Source organism: Coregonus lavaretus (assembly GCF_964263955.1).
Source record: "Coregonus lavaretus genome assembly, contig: HAP1_SCAFFOLD_2698, whole genome shotgun sequence".
Lineage (NCBI taxonomy): Eukaryota > Metazoa > Chordata > Actinopteri > Salmoniformes > Salmonidae > Coregonus > Coregonus lavaretus.
Genome location: NW_028159480.1, coordinates 56,079 through 76,000, shown reverse-complemented (window position 1 = coordinate 76,000; position 19,922 = coordinate 56,079). Strand labels below are relative to the sequence as shown.

The 19,922-nt window shown below is 40.3% G+C and overlaps 3 protein-coding genes across 4 annotated transcripts; 1 reads left to right on the top strand and 2 right to left on the bottom strand.

Annotated features, from left to right (window-relative positions):
- Window positions 1-11: 11 nt before the first annotated feature.
- On the bottom strand, window positions 12-5,103 carry LOC311122807 (IST1 homolog). Its single transcript, XM_084197121.1, has 7 exons — window positions 5,001-5,103; window positions 4,216-4,312; window positions 3,903-4,083; window positions 1,835-1,922; window positions 1,339-1,422; window positions 1,132-1,242; window positions 12-224 (listed from the first exon to the last, which is right to left on the bottom strand). The coding sequence occupies exons 2-7, from the start codon at window positions 4,301-4,303 to the stop codon at window positions 39-41; spliced, it is 738 nt and encodes a 245-aa protein (XP_084053247.1). The 5' UTR covers window positions 4,304-4,312; window positions 5,001-5,103; the 3' UTR covers window positions 12-38.
- Window positions 5,104-5,850: 747 nt separating this feature from the next.
- On the bottom strand, window positions 5,851-11,474 carry LOC311122806 (U3 small nucleolar ribonucleoprotein MPP10-like; the record flags this gene model as incomplete). Its single annotated transcript, XM_084197120.1, has 11 exons — window positions 5,851-6,251; window positions 6,490-6,720; window positions 6,914-7,021; window positions 8,242-8,352; window positions 8,476-8,613; window positions 9,219-9,286; window positions 9,442-9,583; window positions 9,719-9,899; window positions 10,026-10,171; window positions 10,304-10,988; window positions 11,365-11,474. 11 exons carry the CDS (start codon window positions 11,472-11,474, stop codon window positions 6,102-6,104), a joined length of 2,070 nt encoding a protein of 689 aa, XP_084053246.1. The 3' UTR covers window positions 5,851-6,101.
- LOC311122808 (methylmalonyl-CoA epimerase, mitochondrial-like) lies at window positions 9,508-15,118 on the top strand. Of its 2 annotated transcripts, none has more exons than XM_084197123.1 (3): window positions 9,508-9,592; window positions 12,034-12,383; window positions 12,514-15,118. In XM_084197123.1, the coding sequence occupies exons 2-3, from the start codon at window positions 12,075-12,077 to the stop codon at window positions 12,664-12,666; spliced, it is 462 nt and encodes a 153-aa protein (XP_084053249.1). In that variant the 5' UTR covers window positions 9,508-9,592; window positions 12,034-12,074; the 3' UTR covers window positions 12,667-15,118. The 2 variants fall into 2 exon arrangements, with proteins under 2 accessions (XP_084053249.1, XP_084053248.1); XM_084197122.1 differs by lacking the exon at window positions 9,508-9,592 and adding an exon at window positions 11,662-11,739.
- The last annotated feature ends 4,804 nt before the right edge of the window (window positions 15,119-19,922 follow it).

Genomic DNA, 19,922 nt, shown 5'->3' with positions numbered 1-19,922 from the left:
CCCTACTGCGGACTCGCCAAACAAGAGTTAGGTGTCATTTATGCCACTATTGAAAAGAATGGTCTTACTGCTCCTTTGGGTGTTGGGTAGCTGAACGCTGATGGGGGGCCCATGGGCATGGCTCCAGCGGTGAAGCCGCCTCCACCACCTCCTCCACCGCCTGGCTTCTTGAAGTCAGAGTCCACGTCGATGAGGTCAGCCTCCTCGCCTGTACACACCTCTGGCTGCGAGGGGGAAATAAAAATCCAATGTTATTCATCACGATTCGTAAACAATAGGTGTAGACTAAAAGTTGGTGCATGGTCAATCCAACGTCTGCATTGGCCATGCAGCATTTATGGTGATACGGCCTCTGCAGAAGTCTGGGCATTCATACTACTTGCGCGTCGCGGAGCAGCGCAGAGCTGATGTCAAGGAAGTGAGTTTGTGTTTATAAAGGACCTCCCGCCCCCACATACCGTCAAACAATCATGTCAATGCGGAGCTATACGGAGCCCTCTGCATTGTTAAAAAATTCACGAGGCGCACAGCGATGCTGTACAGAACTTGATTTGGCCTCTGCATGCCTCCGGAGGCTGCACAATTGCGTCACACCCTCCATACGAAGCCTCCGACCACATTTTCGGATCAAGCATAAATTGGCTTTAACAGTGAAATGCTTACGGACCCTTCCCAACAATGCAGAGAGAAATAAAATAGAGAAAAAACTGAAAAGTAATAATCAAAGTAATAATGAATACACAATGAGTAACGATAACTTGCTTATATACACGGGGTACCAGTACCGAGTCGATGTGCAGGGGTACGAGGTAATTGAGGTAGAGATGTACATATAACCAGGAATAAAGTTACTTGGCAACAGGATAGGTAATGAACAGTAGCAGCAGTGTATGTGATGAGTCAAAGGTTAGTGCAAAAAGGGTAAATGCAGATAGTCTGGGTAGCTATTTTGTTAACTATTTAACAACCTATTTAGCAGTCTTATGGCTTGGGGGAAGAAGCTGTTCAGGGTCGTGTTGGTTCCAGACTTGGTAGTATATAAATAGTAGAGTCAGTCAGGGGGTCGGCACAGGGAGACAGGCACACAAGTGAATGGTGGGAGGCAGACTGGTTTCATCATCAGATACTCACTCTGACCATGGCGTCTGACTCATAGGGCACGTTGTAGTTCTTGGCAATCTCAATGAGGTAGCGCTCCACCAGGATCTTAGGAGGAGCCTCTACACTCAGTTTATGCATGAGCTATGGGGTAAAGTAGAGACAGAGAAATATGTTTTAGGCACACAGAAACAAACACATCAACATATATCTTCAAGCAGGACATCTGAAAATTCATACCCTATCATTGACAGTCCCGATTTGGTTTGTCCTACAGAGCTTGCCATACTCCTTGCTGTATTTGGCACACAACTGGTCAGACACCTGTATGGAGAAAGCACAGTATCAAGGATCATAATACAGCAAAAAGTGTACAAACTGCATTACATTTTTTTACTGAGGACTAGTTTCAAGCTTTATTAGTCGTATGTACGGAATACGCATCGTATACATGGTCCAACGAAATGCTTACATGCAGGTTCCTTCTTGACAAGGCAACAACAATAAGAAATAATAAAAGATAAGAATTCAAACAAAGTATATGGCAGTACAATAGAATAATACATTGTAGCATAAGTATAATACAGGAAGGCACAATTTCTAGTCCAATAGTTACATGTGTATTTGGGAAGGGGGGTACGCAAGTGTTTAAATTAGGCAGTATAATAAGACTAGTCCAAGCAACTAGGCATGCTATCTCCAGGGTCAACGCAGCAGCACATTGCATACTACTCACAATTTTGAGCTCGTTGACCTCAGACTGCAGACGTGGGGCTGCCCAGATGAGCGTGGACACAGCCTCCTGCAGACCAGGGTCCAGCTCCCTGTCAAGAAATAGACAAATAGGTGTTAAGGACAGGGCTTGACAGATTTTTTACTGTACAGGGCTTGACAGATTTTTTACTGTCTGAAAGCTCAAATAATTTTTCCAAAAATGAAAAATTGTCTGTAACACCATGGGCCAAAAGGGTGACTTAAAATGGTATTGTATGATGCAACGAACAACTTTACAAAATACAATTCTCATTAGAATACAGAGAATCAGAAAAATGTAGGCCACCCTCTGCCTATTGACTTCTATGCATATTCAGATTGTCTCAAAATAGAACACTGCCCCTTAAAAAAATACAAATATGTCTTCTTGTCACATACACCAGATAGGTGCAGTGAAATGTGTCGTTTTACTGGGTCAGCCATAGTAGTACTATGCCCCTGGAGCAAATTAGGGTTAAGTAACTTGCTCAAGGGCACGTTGACAGATTTCTCGGGTATTCGAACCAGCAACTTTTCGTTACTGGCTCAACGCTCTAACCTCTAGGCTACCTGCCGCCCTTTAAGGCTCTCCTGGAGGATGGTTGGCAATTCTTAAATAGCCTAAATAATATTTTTGCATTACAATTACAACCAAATATGTATGTCTTTATTAAATATTTTCCTTATTTAATAAATAAGGGATCAAATGGCTTAGGCAGGCTACTTCAAATCAAGGCTAAAATATTAAGGTTTTTGTGGAGATCTATTGACAGGATAGGAGGAATTTCACAATTAGGCTACTCTTAGGGCCGGGGCGATACCAGTATCGCGATACTCAGTAGTATTGTGGCAAGGAAACAAAACACTAAGCGGATTTCACTTCTTTAGGAAAACAGCCTTAATGTTGGAAACAAACATTATGTTGTCATCCAGAGTCACATTTATGTATTTTCCAAGCTATAGCACACAATATTTTACACATAGCAGGTTTTTAAAGGACCAAAGAGTTACTGGTATAGTCTCGGCCCTAGCTATTCTAAGAATATTTTTAACACTGTCAGAATGACATGTCCAATGTTGAATTGAGGGGAATAGAGTCAACTCCCAATTTTGAGTGCTTGACATGCGGTTTTTATAACTGGAGTAAGTTAACGCACCCGTTCATCAACTGTGTGTCGGTCATTTATTCAAGAGCACTGGACAACATTTTTGGGGGATATCGGACATGACAATGACATTAATTCATGCTATTAGCTAAATACTTAACTACCAAGATAACTAGCCAGGCTACACGATATGTTTTGAACTGGCTAACTAGTCAGTCAATTAGTCTAACATTATTTTGTAGGCCATAGCCTACCTGCTGCAATATCTCTCCTCAGGCCCAATCACACTGGCATAAATGCATGGGATGCACACTTGACTTTTCCAGGATTTTCATGGCTGTATGATCCCTGTTTGCTAACCAAAAATGTACTGACTGCAAATAACTAACTAGCAAGGAATATCAACAAATATGCTCTGCGCTTTGATCATCTCGTGACCGCAAGACCACCTGTCAATGCAATAATTCTACTACGATGCGCTCTGCAGAAATTGGGAGAACAGTGCGCAACACATTGCTTGCGGAGGACACTGGTCCAATTCTGATCTGAGCAATTTTTGGATATAGGGATTTTTATTTATTTTTACTTGTCCATCCAGACAACTTACAGTAAATCTATATTCTTCTTGTCCAACTATTTGTCCGGGCCAGGTAAAACAAGCGTTAATGTCAAGCCCTGAAGGATAACCTCAAACACCCATAATAAGGCCAGGAGTTTTTCCTTGACTAGGAGAAATTCTGGCTCTTCTTTCAATTGTCTTTAATCGATTCCTTGCATCCGCTCTCGTCGCTGTCTCAAAACGCATGGGAAGAGAAGTCCCAAGGCTCCTCCCCTCTCTAACCCCATCCAATGTGTTTTGAGGAGGCGGCAAGGAGACATGATGCAAGGAAATAAACAATTGAGAAAGAGCCCCCTTGTCCGAGTCCTCTAGGCTGGCTCACTCACTTCATGGACTGGATGAGGCCAAAGCGAGCCAGCAGCAGGTCACAGTACAGTTCTAGGATCTCCATGGCCTCTACCAAGTAGTCCTCTCTGATGATGTGCTCCACACGGATCCTTGCTCGCTCATCCTTCCCTGTTGACAGATAGTCTGCAATCTCCTTCCGCGCCTTCTGAGCTAGCTCAGCTACAAAGAGACAGAAGATCCATTCTGTAAGCATGTATTTTAAAGACAACCCGAGACACAAACATTTCAATGAACAGAGACTAGGCTATAGCTTGCACAGTGTTTGTGTGTGTATGTAGTTGCCAGGCTCACTTTTCTTTTTCTCCATGAGCTTCAGGCGATTGATCACCAGTCTGAGATTGACCCGGAGTCTTTCTGCTTTGAATCCTCCCCCAAGCATGATGGCCAGCTAAGAAAACAAAATACGTTGGTATTGAAAAGAGGAGCCAATACATACTGGCAAGTCTGACAATTACTTTGCCACACTGACATGCTGTCATCACCCACCATATTGTTTTCACCTATCCTTTGTTCAGAGAACGTGAAGATGACGCAGATGAGGGAATAAGGAGAGGGAATAAGGAGAGGTTTCGACCCTAGTGAGTCATCACCATCATGTGAGCTGGTTGATGGCCACACCAGTAACTACAGCCAGGTAGGACTGAAGCGGACATATAAACAGACAGCCATTGAGCCATGTAGCTAATTTAGCTAGCTAACTAAACTGACAGTAGTATCCACCCTCTGAAACCAATACCACTGGCTAACTAGCTTACATAGCCTCTATCGGAAATACAGAAAGTACACACATTACTTTGTTGAATTAACTAAATCCATGTTGATGGATCACATAGTAAAGGAATTGGTTAGCTAACTAGCTAGTTTGCACAACCGGGATGAAGAAATCTAGTTAGCTAACTACTAGTAACGTTATGCTAGCTAACGTTAGCTAGTTTGATAAACAAAGCAGTGCTGTTCGATTCAAAACGTATCCAGCTAGCTACAGTAATGTTACCTGTAAAAACGATCAACCAATAAAAGCCATAGTATATATAATTTACATTTTATATCTAATGAATACAATTTTTTGACATTACCTGTTACGGTCGTCAGCTAGGTAAACAGCAACTTGTCGATTGTTTGACTTCCGTGAATGTGATCCCTTGCTTCTTCAATCACAAAAAGATTACTGAGTGACGTCACGGGAATCTTTCAAAACGTGGGCGGTTCACATCTGCTGTTTACACCACTAGAAGGCGATGGTGGATTGGAGAGCCATAAACTAGATTTTAAATAAATTAGACCCAATGCCAAAAATGTACAGTACGCTAGCTCCATAGCCAGTGATGTTTTGAGGAAGACGACCACAATATATCTGGTCAAACTGCACAGAGCAGCAAGGCTGAATTTCAAAACTACACCCCACAGCTAAATTTTTTAAAACCAGAAAAACCCTTAATACTCACATGAAAAATAAGCTGCAAGTAGTAGTGTGAACCTTCAACAATAATCACTAATTGAATCAACGATTTAGCTAATAATAATAATACATGTTTTTGTCACGTAAACCGGATAGGTGCAGTAAAATATGGTTTTACGGCATGGGTCTACTCATTCCACGGAGAGCCGAGTGTCTGCGGGTTTTCGCTCCTCCCTTGTACTTGATTGATGAATTAAGATCACGGATTAGTAAAGAACTCCCCTCACCTGGTTGTCTAGGTCTTGATTTAAACGAAAAACCAGCAGACACTAGGCCCTCCATGGAATGACTTTGGCACCCGTTTTACAGGGTCAGCCATAGTAGTATGGGGCCCCTGGAGCAAATTATGGTTGAGTGCCTTGCCCAAGGGCACATCAGCAGATTTTTCACCTGCTGCCCCAGATCGATTAGCTGAACAGATCAATAGTGTGAATCTAATTGGTCACAAAAAGTCTGAATAAATTACATAATGACAAGTCTTGCTTTTTTTATTATTGCAAATTACAAACTTGTGAGCACTGGTTAACATAAATTACAGCTTTCTCGTTTAAAAAATCTGTACAAAGAAATATGCATCATCATAACACATACATCATCATAACAATCTAAATTCCCACGGGGGCCAGTATGGAAAACCCCCGAAAAAAACATGTATGCACTAACTGTAAGTCGCTCTGGATAAGAGCGTCTGCTAAATGACTAAAATGTAAATGTAAATTTACAACTTGAGTTTGCTGGCTGAGACTTCTTTGTGTTTCTTCTTCTTGGAGCCCGGGTCCTTGGCTCCTTTGATCTGGCTCTTCACTTGGTCTTGTAGTTGGGAGAAGAAGGCAGAGGAGGAGCGGAGAGCTTTATCCTTCCCCTCATCCTTGAACAGAGAACAAATAAAAAAAGCTCAACATCTATTTTTAAGAAACTATTTGCAAGTGTGACTGACAGCTGAATCCTAGCTATTGTAATACTTACAAATGAAAATGTGTGGAGCACACAATGGCCTTATCAGTCTATATTGCTCACACAGAAATATAATGGAGGGGCTTGTATTTGAAAGACAACGTTAACTAAATATAAAAAACGAGACATGCAGAGAGAAAGAAAACACTGACCTTCAATAATGTTGCTTTGCCTCCCTTTGTGAGTTTCTTGAGGTTTTCTGCCACCTCTGCCTTTGATTGTTTCTTATTCTCTCCAGTTCTGTTAGCCTCCTTCAGTTTCTGTCTCTTCTCCTTCTCCTGGATCTTGATGCGCTTCACCTTCTTCTTCTTGCGTCTGTCTCGTTTCTTGTCTGTGGAGGTCTTTTCAGAGTCACCCAGCACGTCGCCAGCCTTGTTCTTCTCCTAAGATCAGAAAGGAAATGGTGTTACCCTGTCCTCAGAAGCATCTACTAAAAGGCTACTATGATGGACAGCACAGTAGTTCATTGGTTGTCTTCAACCCTTGAATGCTTTTGTATGCGTCAGTGTCCTCTACTAGAATATGATTTCCCATAACGCCTTCATGAAATGTTATGGAGAGGTATGCATGACAAACCTTGACTTCCTCTGGAGCCAATAGAGTGGCATTACTAGCACTGACTGGAGCGACTTCCTCCATAGCAATAGAAGGCAGATTGGAGACAACTTTCACTTCAGGAACAGGCTGCATGACAAAGAAAAAAACATCAATATTGTGCAAAAAGCGTTTCCACATTTGTACAAAATCCTTCATTATAAACTGGGTTGTTCGAGCCCTGAATGCTGATTGTCTGAAAGCCCTGGTATATCAGACTGTATACCACGTGTATGACAAAACATTTATTTTTACTGTTCTAATTATGTTGGTAACCAGTTTATAATAGCAACAAGGCACCTTGGGGGTTTGTGGTATATGGCCAATAAACCACGGCTAAGGGCTGTATCCAGCCATTCCACGTTGCGTCGTGCATAAGAACAGCCCTTAGCCGTGGTATATTGGCCATATACCACACCCCCTTGTGCCTTATTGCTTAAATATACCATCTTTAAAGACAAGCATAAATTCTGGTTGTCATGCAAATGCTAGTGTTTAGTTAGGGGCGGCAGGTAGCTTAGTGGGTAAGAGCGTTGTGCCAGTAACCGAAAGGTCGCTGGTTCTAATCCCCGAGCCGTCTAGGTGAAAAATCTGTCGATGTGCCCTTAAGCAAGGCACTTAACCCTAATTGCTCCTGTAAGTCGCTCTGGATAAGAGCGTCTGCTAAATGACTAAAATGTAAATGTAGTTTATTAGGATCCCCATTAGCTACTGCACATGCAGCAGCTACTCTTCCTGGGGTCCACATAAAACGTATAAATACATGACATGTACAGAACAGTAATAGACAAGAAAATCATAAGATATTACATTAAAAATAAGAGTTATATATAGGAAAGAGAGACGACAAAAATACTACTTACACACTATTCATATATACAGTACAGTTAAATTGGATCTTTAGAAAGAGGAGAGGCGCTGTGACACAATGTTTTTTTAAAGCTAAACTTGCTTTTTAGCATTCCACGATGACATGGTTCTATACATAACTGAGCGACGCATTAAATCTGTTTTTGGTTTGGGTACCGTGAAAAAACCTATAGTGGTGTGTCTGGTGGGGTATGTCTGTTTGAAGTGTATGCAAATAGATTATACAAGTGGTTAGGCATTTTCAACACACAACTGTTTCTTAAAAAGACTAGAAGTGAAGTAGTCAATTTCTCCTCAACCATGAAAGACTATCATGCATGTTGTTGATGTTAGTTCTGTGTCTGCAGTTAAGGGCAAGGGCAAGGCGTGCTGCTTTGTTTTGAGCCAGCTGCAGTTTTGCAGTGTCCAGGGCACAAGGAAACATTGACAGGAAAACTCACCGGTTTGGGTGTGAAGTGGAAGTTAGAGAGAGCGTCAAGTTTAAGGAATAGAGAATCCATGAGCTTTTGAATTTCTACATGGGCTGGGTTTTCTTCTTCCTCTGTCTTTTGCTGAAATACAAGGGAAATAGATCGAAATAATAAAAATAATAAATTCAACAAACAAAAAATGCATTCATTGCAATATAGAGAAAAGCCAAGTATGTTCACACTAAAATATAATGGAATAACTACCTGATTCTGCTTGAGGTACTCTTGCTCATAAACCTCTGCAAGGCTCAGCTTGCTCTTCTCATGGTCCAGAGTCAGCCTCTTCTTGTACTCAAACACCTCTTCCTTAGGCTTCTCCTTGCGCACCACATCATCCCACACCTTGGAAAAAAATACATGTCAGAAAATAAAAATTGCCTTTGAAATGTGCCAATGCGGTTACATCGGAACTAAATACTGGATAGACCTATATTTGTTCCACCCATTTACTCAGAATGAAACGATGATGACACATTCAGCTGGATCCAACTGAGAATAGTTGTTCAGTTTGTTGTCAAGATGGAGTTAACAGTCTCTAAAGACGCGTTAGCTGACAACGTCACGAAAATGATCCATGCGATTCAATGGTGCAGACGTTGGTGTGTTGTTGAGATTCTGAAGGGCCAGATACTGTAGCATTGACAAGAAGCTGCCATGTGGGGAATCTTAGGTGACTCTTCTCAGCTAGTTTGATCTTGTTCTTGATACTATGTCTTGTTTTTAGGTGTTTTGACTGATGTCATGTCTATGCTAAAATGGCTCAGATTCACTAGCTAGCTAACCAACAGCTATGACGATGTACTTGAAAGACAAGTTCTCATTGTGCAAATGTATGTTTTCAATAAACATTGGAGACATATAGTTTAAATGTTGTCAGCAATCTAAGCCAACCCGGTCTGTTTTGCCCCATAGTTGAGCATGCGTTGGTTTTGTTGCTATACACTGACCTGGTCTTTAATTCTCTGCTTGATGATGTCCTCCAGCTGCAAAGTGGTTTCCTCTGTTACAGCAGGGGCTGAGAGAAAACAGAGTAAATGTTACCTGACTGAACAAACCCCCTCTCTCTCTCACACACACAGCCGACACAAACTTGCAGTAAGTAAAATACTAAATAATCTCCAACAGGAATGACAGCTAAACTGAACAGACTGACAAGTATGTGGTACGTACCCATCCTGGAGGCCGAGTCAAATGCCACATCCACCTCCAGAAGGCTGTTCTCTGGACGAGTCTGAGCAGACACCTCTCCTGTCAGTTGCCATGGCTTCTCTCCCATGGCAGCCTTTTCCAAATCCTGGATCTTTTCAGCCATCTGTGTAAGGTAAGAATTTACCATTTCATTAGTGTGCTACATAAAGTTCTATATACGGCAGATGAAATGAGAGTAAATGAAATTACACCCAACCCAATTTAGATATTCTGAAACAACCCTTGAGGAAAAGCTTGCCTTGTCTTGTCGTTTCTCAAAGGATGATTTGGATTCAGGTTTTGTAGCATTTTGAGACTTTCCTCCAAAGATGTCCGCCATCTCTTCTCCCTCACTGTCGTCACTTTCTACAGGTAGGTTAAAGGTCACCCGTTTCAAAGCCTCCTTGGCTTGTCTGCACTCTTCATCCTCAACGAAGTCCCTAAAACAGCAAAGGAACAAACACAACACGTATCTTAAGTACAAAATGAATATCCCTCCCCTATATTCCCTATTGATGCAATTCCAACCATGACATTAATATGAGATTCCTGCATCAGCCACTTACTCATTTTCTTCATCATCATCTTCATCTTGCATCCCATCCATACTGTTGTCCTCATCCTCTGCGTCTGATTGGTCAGCTGTTTGTGCAGGATCATCATCCACAGCATCAAAGAAGTCTTTGTACTTCAGATTCCTGGAACTTTTCAGCTACAGAAAGAACATAGTACATTAATAGGAATTTAATCAGTGTGTTGGTCTACAGTAATGACCAGAAACACCAAACACATGTAGCTGAACAGTAGCTAGGTCTGGCAGAGAGAAAAGCAATATGATACATACTGTGCTTGTCTTTTTGTTTTCTTTGGAAGAAACATTTTCACCGAAGAGGTCTATGTCTTCATCTTCATCTCCAGAGGGCAAGTCCTGGAAATAGTCTACATCATCATCCCCCTCCTTCCCCTCCCTTTTGTCCATATCGTCCAAAAAGGACTCCATCTCTGAGAGCTTGAAGAACCTGTCATCAACCTCTGATGGAGGACCCAGTGGTTTTGACTCTCTCCCCGCTGAGCATTTCTTCTGTTTAGCTTGTTTTTCTAATGCGTCCACATCAAAATCTACATCAGAGTCCTCGTCTGTGTTATCCCCTCTCAAGGCATCCATAGCAGTTTTAAGCATGGGTGGTTCTTCTCCTTCCCCATCTTCCAAATCCCCATCTCTCATCTCCTCTTCTATGTCGTCACCATCTTGTTCATCCCCTTCATCTGGCTCCTCGTCAGCATCCTCTTCATTAAACAGGATACTCAGAGCTGTATCCAAGGCAGCCTGACTCACTGCTGTCTCAAAGTGCTTCAGCACTGCAGTATTCTGGAGCTCCAGCTCCTGCCATATCTGTTCCTCATCAAAGTTCTCAACCACCAGCTGGTCCAGAGGGCTTCCCTTTGAGTCTTCTGGCTCATGGGTTTTGTGTAAATCATACAGGGTCTTAGTGAGAGAAGTGAAGTCTGTTGCCACTCCATCCTGAAGACTATACACACAAAGAAAGAATACAACTAGCAATGTTTGTTAACAGCATTCTTCAAGTAGTACAGTGGTTAGTAGCAGTCTTCTTCAACCAACCCTGGCTTTGAAAACCCACAGGGTGTGCATCGGTTTGTTCTAGCCCAGTACCCACACCTGGCTCAACTAATCATGGGTAGCTAAATTATTAGAATCAAGTTTATCGGTGCTGCTGGGCTATCTTTAAGAATATTTGATGACGTGTTCTAGCTAACTAGCTATCCAAACAGGGAATGCTTGCTAGATGCTAGCTAGCCTTAGCATTGTGTAACGATGGCAGCAAGTGAGTGAATTGATTTTAAGTTAAACATATCTGGATATTATTATAAAGATGTTGCACTTACCTAAGAAAATTTTCTGGATGTGCAGTTTTTATGTTTAGTAGCTTTAAACAGCTCTCCAACGTGTTACCTATTTCCCCGGTAGCCATCGTTTTTCCCTCACATGGGAACATGTGTGTAACAAGAAAATATGCTCCCCCCGGAAACAAACCTCTGTTGTGCTACAAAGATCCGGATAGCAGGTCCGGTTTAGATTTAGCTAGCTGGATAGACAACATTCATATCCCAAATAACTGTATTTACAAGTGCAACATACGTTTTTAATTGAAAAGCAATATACGTGTGCTCTATCCCATTGTCTTGACATTCAAACCGATTCGCTATCCTACGTTGCACGAATCTTCGAAAATATGGCGGCGTCCGTGTTGAAGGTTGCATGTAAGTATAGATATCTAGTAACTAGCTGTTGTTGTTAGCCAGCTTGCTAACGTCAGGTTATAAATAGTGTTTCACATGTCAGAAACAGTCTCTTTAGACGTTTTTATCTCGGGCTACACAACAAAAGAAGCTAGATCCACCGTTGTTAGTGCAGAATTACTTTTAGCAAGTGTTCCCTGTTGCTAGCTACTTGACTTATCCAGGTAGCATATTCAATCAAATATGATCCGTACTCCGGAGGAGAAAAAAAAACGGTTTGGCAGTATGGCAGAACTAAACACTCTGTTTCTTTAGTTACAGGTCTCTCAAAGTGTGTTCGTCACACTTGTTCTCCAATGCTGAGGACACTTTCAACCTCAACACCACTCTGCCAAGGTATTCCAGGATCTGTCTGGAAACTGGGAAGGCTGAATCACATTGCTATAGCTGTACCAGACATGGAGAAAGCCACTGCTCTTTACAGAGATGTGCTGGGGGCTCAGGTCAGCGATAAAGTTCCCCTTCCTGAGCATGGAGTCTACACTGTCTTTGTGGAGCTGGGTAACACCAAGCTGGAACTGCTGCACCCACTCGGGGAGAAGAGCCCCATTGCAGGCTTCCTACAGAAGAACAAATCTGGTGGGATGCACCATATCTGCATTGAGGTGAGTCAGTCTTAGCAATGCTGCATGTGCTGTTCAGCCCACATGAATGGGCTGTATTCACTCACTCTATCCTTATCTCCTTGTCGGTTCTCTAATGTAATCATATTGTATGTTATTTTTGTGATTTCAGGTTGATGATATCAATGCGGCGATAGTGGATCTGAAGGCTAGGAACATAAGAACCCTGTCAGCTGAACCACGGATAGGTGCTCATGGGAAACCTGTCATGTTCCTCCACCCAAAAGACTGTGATGGAGTACTCGTGGAACTGGAGCAAGCCTGAATACCCACAGGTCTCATAAACTCTGTAGTTCACAATTAGCCGGTTTGAAAATTGATTCATTATTGCACTTTTTCCACCAGTAATAATGATAGCAAATGTAGATTTTTTTAAATATGTGTAATACCAGGGTTTTGAGCTTGGAAATATAAAACAGTGGGGAGAACAAGTATTTGATACACTGCCGATTTTGCAGGAGACGGAATCTAAAACAAAAATCCAGAAAATCACATTGTATGATTTTTAAGTAATTAATTTACATTTTATTGCATGACATAAGTATTTGATACATCACAAAAGCAGAACTTAATATTTGGTACAGAAACCTTTGTTTGCAATTACAGAGATCATACGTTTCCTGTAGGTCTTGACCAGGTTTGCACACACTGCAGCAGGGATTTTGGCCCACTCCTCCATACAGACCTCCAGATCCTTCAGGTTTCAGGACTGTTGCTGTCGCTGGGCAATACGGACTTTCAGCTCCCTCCAAAGATTTTCTATTGGGTTCAGGTCTGGAGACTGGCTAGGCCACTCCAGGACCTTGAGATGCTTCTTACGGAGCCACTCCTTAGTTGCCCTGGCTGTGTGTTTCGGGTCGTTGTCATGCTGGAAGACCCAGCCACGACCCATCTTCAATGCTCTTACTGAGGGAAGGAGGTTGTTGGCCAAGATCTCGCGATACATGGCCCCATCCATCCTCCCCTAAATACAGTGCAGTTGTCCTGTCCCCTTTGCAGAAAAGCATCCCCAAAGAATGATGTTTCCACCTCCATGCTTCACGGTTGGGATGGTGTTCTTGGGGTTGTACTCATCCTTCTTCTTCCTCCAAACACGGCGAGTGGAGTTTAGACCAAAAAGCTATATTTTTGTCTCATCAGACCACATGACCTTCTCCCATTCCTCCTCTGGATCATCCAGGTGGTCATTGGCAAACTTCAGACGGGCCTGGACATGCGCTGGCTTGAGCAGGGGGACCTTGCGTGCGCTGCAGGATTTAAATCCATGACGACATAGTGTGTTACTAATGGTTTTCTTTGAGACTGTGGTCCCAGCTCTCTTCAGGTCATTGACCAGGTCCTGCCGTGTAGTTCTGGGCTGATCCCTCACCTTCACCTTTTATACAGGTAACGAGTTCAAACAGGTGCAGTTAATACAGGTAATGAGTGGAGAACAGGAGGGATTTTCTGGATTTTTGTTTTAGATTCCGTCTCTCACAGTTGAAGTGTACCTATGATAAAAATTACAGACCTCTACATGCTTTGTAAGTAGGAAAACCTGCAAAATCGGCAGTGTATCAAATACTTGTTCTCCCCACTGTATATATTGGTTTGTTTTCCTATTTTTAAGAAAATATTTATCTGCCTTAAAAGTTAGTGTCTATTTGCCTCTGCTCTGAAAAAATGCAATGATTGACTCTCTAAGCACTGTATGGTGTGTCAATTCACATTTATTAATTCATTTCACGTGCAAGTCAAATGTGAAATGTACATAGATAAATGTTTTTATGTGAAATAACTCAACATTTATTTTCAAACTGATTTAAGCTGAGATGATAGAGCTGCTGGGCAATGTTTATTAGGAGCGAATTCATTAATCATGCACCTTTCAGCTGGCTCTCAGGAATAGCCAGTCTCTCTCTCTCTCATTGTGAAGAAAAGCAAAATGGCCTTATGATTTGCAACTTATGGAAATCTAATTTGAAATTGCCATGCAACTGGACAAATGTCTTAATATAAAAATGTATAGACTGATATGATAAGCATATATTGAGTGTAAAGAGGTTGTTTCAGTGTACTAAAAGCATTTAAGCTTAATTGCATTGACATCTAAGCAGCCTGTCCAGTCTTGTCTTTAGTGTTGCAGCTTTTCTTATTTCCTCAGTGCCGTAGTTCTCCAGGCTGTTAGGAATTGGAGGGAATAACTGCAAAAGGAACTTCCTCACAGTTTCTGCATGAATATAAATTCATAGCCTTCAGCATATATTCCTAATTACATTAGTCAGGCTCTTGTTTTGGAACAACATTTCAGGCAATGTGTTTATGTCGCTGACTTTCTGCAGCGTTAAACATGTAATAGTTTAATTTGCTGTGAAATATGCACATTCAGTAGCTTTGCCCATAATGCGTCACCAGCCTGGTGCTTAGATTAATCTTTTTACTGAACACAGAAAATAAATTCCATCCTGTAAAATTGATACTTTCCAAATGCTGGGGTTAAAATATGTATTCCAATGTCACAGTTACCTTATCACTGTAGGAATGATTGAAAGCCAATTTGTTATGTCTGTTTTGGGACATATGTCTGGGCAATCGTACTGCGCCATCGTCAACCTGAACTAAAGGGAACAGGATCTTATCAGGACGATTCATGGGTGGTTGTATTTCAATATTGCTTAACATTTCAGCAATTTGTGTTGTCTGTCTGTCTGTTTCCTAAATAAAAGGATTCACTAAGATGGCAATCTTTGTTCAAATCACACACAACATAATATTAACCATAAAAAGGGGTAGTCCCTCTGACTGCATAGTCTCCCTTTATATACTGTACAGTGCCTTCAGAAAGTATTCACACCCCTTTACTTTTTCCATAAGCATTCCTCATGAAGCTGGTTGAGAGAATGCCAAGTGTGCAAAGCTGTCATCAAGGCAAAGGGTGGCTACTTTGAAGAATCTAAAATCTAAAATATATTTTGATTTGTTTAACACTTTTTTCATTACTACATGATTCCATGTGTTATTTCATAGTTTTGATGTCTTCACTATTATTCTACAATGTAGAAAATAGTAAAAATAAAGAAAAACCCTTGAATGATTAGGTGTGTCCAAACTTTTGACTGATACTGTAAGTATTCAACCCCCTGACAGTGATTACAGCTGTGAGTCCTTCTGGGTAAGTCTCTAAGAACTTTGCACATCAGCATTTGTTTTCCTATTTTTAAGAAAATATTTATCTGCCTTAAAAGTTAGTGTCTATTTGCCTCTGCTCTGAAAAAATGCAATGATTGACTCTCTAAGCACTGTATGGTGTGTCAATTCACATTTATTAATTCATTTCACGTGCAAGTCAAATGTGAAATGTACATAGATAAATGTTTTTATGTGAAATAACTCAACATTTATTTTCAAACTGATTTAAGCTGAGATGATAGAGCTGCTGGGCAATGTTTATTAGGAGCGAATTCATTAATCATGCACCTTTCAGCTGGCTCTCAGGAATAGCCAGTCTCTCTCTCTCTCATTGTGAAGAAAAGCAAAATGGCCTTATGATTTGCAACTTATGGAAATCTAATTTGAAATTGCCATGCAACTGGACAAATGTCTTAATATAAAAATGTATAGACTGATATGATAAGCATATATTGAGTGTAAAGAGGTTGTTTCAGTGTACTAAAAGCATTTAAGCTTAATTGCATTGACATCTAAGCAGCCTGTCCAGTCTTGTCTTTAGTGTTGCAGCTTTTCTTATTTCCTCAGTGCCGTAGTTCTCCAGGCTGTTAGGAATTGGAGGGAATAACTGCAAAAGGAACTTCCTCACAGTTTCTGCATGAATATAAATTCATAGCCTTCAGCATATATTCCTAATTACATTAGTCAGGCTCTTGTTTTGGAACAACATTTCAGGCAATGTGTTTATGTCGCTGACTTTCTGCAGCGTTAAACATGTAATAGTTTAATTTGCTGTGAAATATGCACATTCAGTAGCTTTGCCCATAATGCGTCACCAGCCTGGTGCTTAGATTAATCTTTTTACTGAACACAGAAAATAAATTCCATCCTGTAAAATTGATACTTTCCAAATGCTGGGGTTAAAATATTTATTCCAATGTCACAGTTACCTTATCACTGTAGGAATGATTGAAAGCCAATTTGTTATGTCTGTTTTGGGACATATGTCTGGGCAATCGTACTGCGCCATCGTCAACCTGAACTAAAGGGAACAGGATCTTATCAGGACGATTCATGGGTGGTTGTATTTCAATATTGCTTAACATTTCAGCAATTTGTGTTGTCTGTCTGTCTGTTTCCTAAATAAAAGGATTCACTAAGATGGCAATCTTTGTTCAAATCACACACAACATAATATTAACCATAAAAAGGGGTAGTCCCTCTGACTGCATAGTCTCCCTTTATATACTGTACAGTGCCTTCAGAAAGTATTCACACCCCTTTACTTTTTCCATAAGCATTCCTCATGAAGCTGGTTGAGAGAATGCCAAGTGTGCAAAGCTGTCATCAAGGCAAAGGGTGGCTACTTTGAAGAATCTAAAATATATTTTGATTTGTTTAACACTTTTTTGATTACTACATGATTCCATGTGTTATTTCATAGTTTTGATGTCTTCACTATTATTCTACAATGTAGAAAATAGTAAAAATAAAGAAAAACCCTTGAATGATTAGGTGTGTCCAAACTTTTGACTGATACTGTAAGTATTCAACCCCCTGACAGTGATTACAGCTGTGAGTCCTTCTGGGTAAGTCTCTAAGAACTTTGCACATCAGCATTTGTTTTCCTATTTTTAAGAAAATATTTATCTGCCTTAAAAGTTAGTGTCTATTTGCCTCTGCTCTGAAAAAATGCAATGATTGACTCTCTAAGCACTGTATGGTGTGTCAATTCACATTTATTAATTCATTTCACGTGCAAGTCAAATGTGAAATGTACATAGATAAATGTTTTTATGTGAAATAACTCAACATTTATTTTCAAACTGATTTAAGCTGAGATGATAGAGCTGCTGGGCAATGTTTATTAGGAGCGAATTCATTAATCATGCACCTTTCAGCTGGCTCTCAGGAATAGCCAGTCTCTCTCTCTCTCATTGTGAAGAAAAGCTAAATGGCCTTATGATTTGCAACTTATGGAAATCTAATTTGAAATTGCCATGCAACTGGACAAATGTCTTGATATAAAAATTATAGACTGATATGATAAGCATATATTGAGTGTAAAGAGGTTGTTTCAGTGTACTAAAAGCATTTAAGCTTAATTGCATTGACATCTAAGCAGCCTGTCCAGTCTTGTCTTTAGTGTTGCAGCTTTTCTTATTTCCTCAGTGCCGTAGTTCTCCAGGCTGTTAGGAATTGGAGGGAATAACTGCAAAAGGAACTTCCTCACAGTTTCTGCATGAATATAAATTCATAGCCTTCAGCATATATTCCTAATTACATTAGTCAGGCTCTTGTTTTGGAACAACATTTCAGGCAATGTGTTTATGTCGCTGACTTTCTGCAGCGTTAAACATGTAATAGTTTAATTTGCTGTGAAATATGCACATTCAGTAGCTTTGCCCATAATGCGTCACCAGCCTGGTGCTTAGATTAATCTTTTTACTGAACACAGAAAATAAATTCCATCCTGTAAAATTGATACTTTCCAAATGCTGGGGTTAAAATATGTATTCCAATGTCACAGTTACCTTATCACTGTAGGAATGATTGAAAGCCAATTTGTTATGTCTGTTTTGGGACATATGTCTGGGCAATCGTACTGCGCCATCGTCAACCTGAACTAAAGGGAACAGGATCTTATCAGGACGATTCATGGGTGGTTGTATTTCAATATTGCTTAACATTTCAGCAATTTGTGTTGTCTGTCTGTCTGTTTCCTAAATAAAAGGATTCACTAAGATGGCAATCTTTGTTCAAATCACACACAACATAATATTAACCATAAAAAGGGGTAGTCCCTCTGACTGCATAGTCTCCCTTTATATACTGTACAGTGCCTTCAGAAAGTATTCACACCCCTTTACTTTTTCCATAAGCATTCCTCATGAAGCTGGTTGAGAGAATGCCAAGTGTGCAAAGCTGTCATCAAGGCAAAGGGTGGCTACTTTGAAGAATCTAAAATCTAAAATATATTTTGATTTGTTTAACACTTTTTTGATTACTACATGATTCCATGTGTTATTTCATAGTTTTGATGTCTTCACTATTATTCTACAATGTAGAAAATAGTAAAAATAAAGAAAAACCCTTGAATGATTAGGTGTGTCCAAACTTTTGACTGATACTGTAAGTATTCAACCCCCTGACAGTGATTACAGCTGTGAGTCCTTCTGGGTAAGTCTCTAAGAACTTTGCACATCAGCATTGTACAATATTTGCACATGATAATTAAAAAAATTATTAATGCTCTGTGAAGACATTTTCGTGTCTTGCCATAGACTTTCAAGCTGACTTAAGTCAAAACTGTAGGTAGGCCACTCAGGAACATTCAATGTTGTCTTGGTAAGCAACTCCAGTGTATATTTGGCCTTGTGTTTTTGGTTATTGTCCTGCTGAATGGTGAATTTGTCAACCAGTGTCTGTTGGAAAGCAGACTGAACCAGGTTTTCCTCTAGGATTTTGCCTGTGCTTAGCTCTATTTTGTTTCTTTTTATAAACAAAAAACTCCCTAGTCCTTGTCGATGCCACCACCATGCTTGAAAATATGAAGAGTGTTACTCAGTTGTGTGTTGGATTTGCCCCAAACATAATGCCCATATTCAAAACAAAGTTCATTTCTTTGCCACATTGTTTGCAGTTTTACTTGAATGCCTTATTATAAGCAGGATGCATGTTTTGGAATATTTTTTATTCTGTATAGGCTTCCTTCTTTTCACTCTGTCAATTAGGTTAGGAAGGACGCCTGTATCTTTGTAGTGACTGGGTGTATTGATATGCCATCCAAAGTGTAATTATTCAATGTCTGCTATTTGTATTTATATCCATCTACCAATAGGTGCCCTTCTTTGCGAGGCATTGGAAAACCTCCCTGATCGTTGTGGTTGAATCTGTTTTTGAAATTCACTGCTCGACTGAGGAACCTTACAGAGATGAGGTAGTCATGAAAAAATCATGTTAAATACTATTATTGGACACAGTGAGTCCATGCAACTTATTATGTGACTTGTTAAGCAAAGTTTTACTCCTGAACTTATTTAGGCATGCCATAACAAAGGAATTGAATACTTATTGACTCAAGACATCTCAGCTTTCATTTTTAATTAATTTGTAAAAATGTTTACATACATAATTCCACTTTGACATTATGGGGTATTGTGTGTAGGCCAGTGACACAAAATCTCAATTTAATCCGTTTTAAATTCAGGCTGTATCACAACAAATAATGTGGAAAAAGTCAAGGGGTGTGAATACTTTCTGAAGGCACTGTAATTCTTTCATAACTTGCCACTGGAGGCAAAGATTAATGGATTTTATTGCATAATATGAAGTATGATGGTTTCCAATCTCCTCCTCTTTCTGTTATGTAAT

Coding starts and splice junctions, on each gene's coding strand:
- LOC311122808 (XM_084197122.1), top strand. CDS start 11,712: ATGGCGGCGTCCGTGTTGAAGGTTGCAT. Junction 11,740..12,033: donor GTCCGTGTTGAAGGTTGCAT/GTAAGTATAGAT, acceptor CTGTTTCTTTAG/TTACAGGTCTCTCAAAGTGT. Junction 12,384..12,513: donor TGCACCATATCTGCATTGAG/GTGAGTCAGTCT, acceptor TTGTGATTTCAG/GTTGATGATATCAATGCGGC.
- LOC311122807 (XM_084197121.1), bottom strand. CDS start 4,303: ATGCTTGGGGGAGGATTCAAAGCAGAAAGACTCCGGGTCAATCTCAGA. Junction 1,423..1,834: donor AGGTCAACGAGCTCAAAATT/GTGAGTAGTATG, acceptor TTCTCCATACAG/GTGTCTGACCAGTTGTGTGC. Junction 1,243..1,338: donor TCGGGACTGTCAATGATAGG/GTATGAATTTTC, acceptor TTTACCCCATAG/CTCATGCATAAACTGAGTGT.